At 40.8% G+C, this 5,000-nt stretch overlaps 1 protein-coding gene across 3 annotated transcripts in view; it reads left to right on the top strand.

Annotated features, from left to right (window-relative positions):
• Window positions 1–5,000, top strand: part of LOC113808306 (homeobox protein abdominal-B) — a 602,984-nt gene that overhangs the window by 533,433 nt on the left and 64,551 nt on the right. For all 3 annotated transcript variants that reach the window (XM_070114012.1, XM_070114014.1, XM_070114013.1), the window contains one exon: window positions 4,704–4,736. In XM_070114012.1, the coding sequence (XP_069970113.1) occupies window positions 4,704–4,736 (33 nt within the window). The remainder of the gene's footprint in view (window positions 1–4,703; window positions 4,737–5,000) is intronic.

Here is a 5,000-nt window from a genome sequence, read left to right on the forward strand (position 1 = left end):
GCGCTGATTTATAGTCCGTGCGAGTCGTGAGATGTGGCAGTTTTGTTGGCAACGATGCACTATTGACTGCGCCTTATGTTTGCTTGTGTGTGTGAATGCTTGGAGATCGTCAAGAAGGAAGAGAGAGAGGAATGGAGGGAGTGGAGAGAGAGAGAGAGAGAGAGAGAGAGAGAGAGAGAGAGAGAGAGAGAGAGAGAGAGAGAGAGAGAGAGAGAGAGAGAGAGAATGAGTGACTGAGACTTATAGACATGAATACCGATAGAATAGCACAGACATTATATATATATATATATATATATATATATATATATATATATATATATATACAGACACACACACAGACGTACATACATATAAGAAAGCGATGCACTATATCCCACCGATAACTGAAACTGCCCTAAACCGCCATGAATCAATAACCTCCATCAGAATCACAGTCCAAACAGCTCATCCGAAACCATTAATAACGAAACAAGAGCGGTAAACAAGCCAAGTGGAGAGCCTTCGTCCGCGCGGGATCTGCCTTGGCCCGGGGCGGCAGAGGACCTACCTGCCAGCCATTCCCCCGGCGTTTATTGACAATTTATTTAACGTTTAACTCTTCAGATTGAATCTATTAGGAGTGAATGTTTGCTAGTTCAGGCGTCTAAAGAGTCTTCAGCTTTAGCACCTTGTGTTGTGTTTAGAATTTTTCGTGTTGTAGTCTTGGTTCTCACAACAAAATGAATTTATCCAGAGCCTCATGAATCTGCCAAAGTACCTCGTTCGTCGAAGATGATCATTGCTGTCAGTTAACAAGGCGATAAAAAATCACTAAAGATAAAAAGGAAAAATTTTCCCAGGGAATATAAGGTTTAAATATGATCCTGTTTGCTGCCCGGGCCTTCCTCGGCTATGGAGAGGGTCCATCAAGGGCAAAAATAGCTGCGAGAACTCCGCTAACGGGGCCAGATGGCTGCAGTACATTATCAACTGGCGAAATACGTCATGAGAGGGAGCGAGATTATAGTTCCTTACCGCCGACTTTCTTATCATGCAAAGTCCTGAGCCTCTGTGTGCTACGCAATGTCCTGTAATGGTAGGGTTTAACGGCAGCGCACCCCGATCCCTGCCCTTGTCCAATACTTGTAAACACTGTTAATGAGACGAGTCCTAATACAACGCTCCCCTAACGAGACTCAGCGACCTTGAAGCAGTTCGAAGATGTAATAGTTTCTAGACAAGTAGACGTGGCTATATATAGTGCACGGGAATGAGTGTAAATAGAGAGAGAAAGAGAAGACCGGCCAGGGGATGAGGAGAGGGCGGAGGAGGAGCTCGCGGTGGCGGTGGTAGCATAAGGAAAGGGTTGAGCGACGGTTGACATCTTGTTCAACCTCATGTGTGGAGTGTCGTGTTGTCATTACAGTCACATGGGTCACCCTGGAGACGAGCGGCGCCCAGGACCCCGTTTTCTTTTTCTCGCCAACGTTACTTTGTTCGTTTTCGCCTGGCCATCGCGAGCTCTGCCTGTCACTTTCGCTTTCTTTTCTCTTCTTCCTTCGCTTGCGTTTCCATTCTTCCTTTCGTGGAAACTCGTGAATCTAATCTTCATCCTCTCTTCTTCGTCTTCTTCACTCTCTTCTCCTCTCTCTCTCTCCTTCCTACTTCTCTTCCCTCATGCTACGTGCGACTCTCCAGATGTTATCTCATACCCGCTAACCGAGCTGTCTTGTGTTGCTGTATTGCATTTATCACAATAATTAAAGTGCGTTATTCGCCTTCATTAGCGAGCACGCTTACCCTGAAGAAGAGTGACACTCTCGTCAAGACCTCAGGTGGATACTCTAGTCGAATCCAAACATAAACAGAGAGGAATGTTGATGGCAGAAAAAACAAGAGTATATAGCCGCTAAGCAACTTGCGCCGTCTTTTTCTTGCAACCTTGATCGCTGCCTGCCGAGTGTTTATTTGTTTTCCGTCTTCGAATGCACGGCGTTTCTCCGGCGATTAATCACGGTCAGTTGCGTCCATCCATCACAGGAATTCCAGATGCTTGACAGCGTTAAGTGGCAATTACGCCGGCAAACCACCGCAATCGATATCAATTTGACAACTGGCAATTAACCGCCAATTCACGGTCGGCGACATACTTGCATATCCTGTTTTGGTGAACGAAAAAAAAGGAAAAAAGGGAAAAACATAAGGAAGTTCGCTGTTATGAGGAGAGTAGAATGTTTATGAACATCCGCGCTCTTTAATGACAGGAATTGAGGACGAAAGGCTAATCCTGCAAATGCGAAAGGAAAACAGCTGTCAAGTGGCCGGGCGAGTCGCTTTGAAGGCCGGAAAGGAGGACTTGTTTCTAAAAGTAAATGCGTGTAAGGATTCCAATTCAAGTGTGTGAATGTAGAGATAGAGATGTTAAAAAGATGCTGATGAGCGTAACACTTGAATATAGGCGTAGTGATACAAAGAAAGGAACGTGGATTAAATAATGGATGAAAGTTTAAGTATATGCAAAGTAGGATAAACACAAGCAGGCGAGCGCACGCCCACGTGCACACACTCACTCACACATACGCGCGGACGCACACACACACATATTTCTCTCTATACATATATACATATATGCATATATGTATATATAAATATATGTATATATATTTATATATATTATATATAGATATGTGTGTGTGTGTGCATATTTATGGATATATTTGTGTGTATTTATTTATGTATGTATGTAATTGTACGCATATTCATGTATATATGTATATGTTTGTTTACATATATGTATATATGAATATTTATATGTATGCATATCTTTAATATATATATATATATTATATATATATATAGTATGAATATGTGGATATATACATTGTATGTATATATTTGTGTATATTTATGTAATATGAATATTTATGTATATATTACATATATTACTAGTATTACATAGTCGATATACACCTATGTGTGCATACTTGTATGTTTACACATATACCCATACCCATATTTCATCCATAAATAGATCACATCCATATCTGTACACGTGTATGTAGTTCATACGCACACGCACACATACGTCGCACCTCCGCCCTGGCGAGTCACACCTTCCCATTCGCAATTGTAATCAAATAAATCAGATCTCGCTTAGTTTGCAGGGCATTATCCCGGCACTAAACAGGCCATTACGAACAGTTAACTACCCTAATTGTGCCGTTAGTGTCCCTCGCCAGATCCCGCCTCCATGAAGACGTCTCAGGCTTTCTTGCAAGCACCAAAAAATAAAAATGAAATAAAGAAAAGAAAAAAGAGAGGGATAGAAAAAAAAGAAAAACAAGAAGGACGATGCATAGAAAAAAAAACTTGGCAACTATTCTACGCTAACCTCTTGACGTGCTCACAAGCTCGGCGTTTATTTGTTTTATTCCAGTAAAAATATTCTGTGACTGAAGTGTTGAGGACTATCAATTAAAGGTTTGAGGAGGACTTTTTCTTATATATTTTTTCTCTTTTTATCTTGTTCATATCCGTGCAATAACGGTTTCGTTAAGGCGAGAAAGTGGGAAAAAGAGTAGATTTTCATGACATTTCGACTATAAAGAAGCAAACTTTGGCCTGACAGGAGCATCCGAGAGCGTCCATAAAACGGCCACCAGAGGCGTATCTCAAATGATCACAATTTTTCGTTCACCTCTTAATTTTCGTTCATTACTGCATGGCTAGTAGCCTTTGCATTTCGTTTCCTCTTTTTCTCATTCTCCTTTCTTTAATATCCTTTCCTCATAATGGCGCATAAGATTTATTTCACCGCCTTTGTGTTCTTGTAGACATTAATTTCTTCCAGAATGAATACGTTAAAGAAAACGAGGGAAGATGACAGTTGTAACTGTATTTTTCAAACTACGCCGTCAGATGCGCGGTTGACTTTCCTAATGCATAAGGTCTTGCTCTTTTTTAAGGCTCTCCTCCCTCAACTATGTAAAACCCAGTTAAAATCACCCTCTGACCTTTACTGCATTTTATGAGGTAATGATCGCAGTATATTATATACGATTTAATTTACATCGCTTTGAATTCGCCGGAGTGTTGTGGTGGACAGTTGAGATTTATGAAATTTTGGAATGTTATTTCTCGCGATAATTTATCAGCAAGTGTTAAGAATACGGCGCTTATTAATTCTTATCTCTATTAATAATCTCTCTGCTGTAACCAAAGCATCTGCGAAGAACAGCTGTCACCGAAAGAAAGCGGAAATAGTAACCGAGATAAGTGATAAGTTTTGGGAAAAAAAATGTGCAGAAAATATGACACGCGGCCGTAGGGTCTGGTTGGCGCCGTTTTCGTGTGGTTTGTGAATATCGCAAAAAAAGTCTTTGTGGGGTGTTTTTTATGTGCTTTTATGTGTTCTCCTTCCTGCCTTATTGAGGCTTGTAATTCCATAGTTCTTAAGATGTGAGGAAATGAACAGTTATTTCCATTTAGCTTAAGAGGTGCAGATTACTTGTCTGACCGTTATTTTGAGTTTTTGTTGTATTTATTTTATAAGTATCTTTCAAAATGATTCATGTACCATTAATTCACACTCCTCACTTCTTGTTGGAGAAAGGCGTTGTTGTAAGTGATAATATATATGATTTTTTAAAGAGTAAAGTGTGAATAGAATGAAATAAATGCCTTCCTCGTAAAGATGTGACCAACCCTTGGCTCTCTTGCAGCGCACCGGCCGCCCTTCCCCGTCTCACATCCAGGTAAAGTCCCGAATACAACCTCAACGTAAACTTTAACCTACTCCACAAGCGTCTCATTGGTGCAATAACCTCTGGGTTTAATGATATATTGTGCTTTCCCTCACTTCTCATGTTCCATTACATATGGCTTCTGATCAACGGGGTTTGACGCTGTTTTTTCTTCTCTTGTTCACTCACTAGTTCAGTCTGCGCACACACGCACGCACACACATACATGTATATCCTTCTCTATTCAATTGATGGTGCAAGAGAGAGTTTAAGGCA

The sequence above is a fragment of the Penaeus vannamei genome, chromosome 35, assembly GCF_042767895.1.
Source record: "Penaeus vannamei isolate JL-2024 chromosome 35, ASM4276789v1, whole genome shotgun sequence".
In the NCBI taxonomy this organism is placed as follows: Eukaryota; Metazoa; Arthropoda; class Malacostraca; order Decapoda; family Penaeidae; genus Penaeus; species Penaeus vannamei.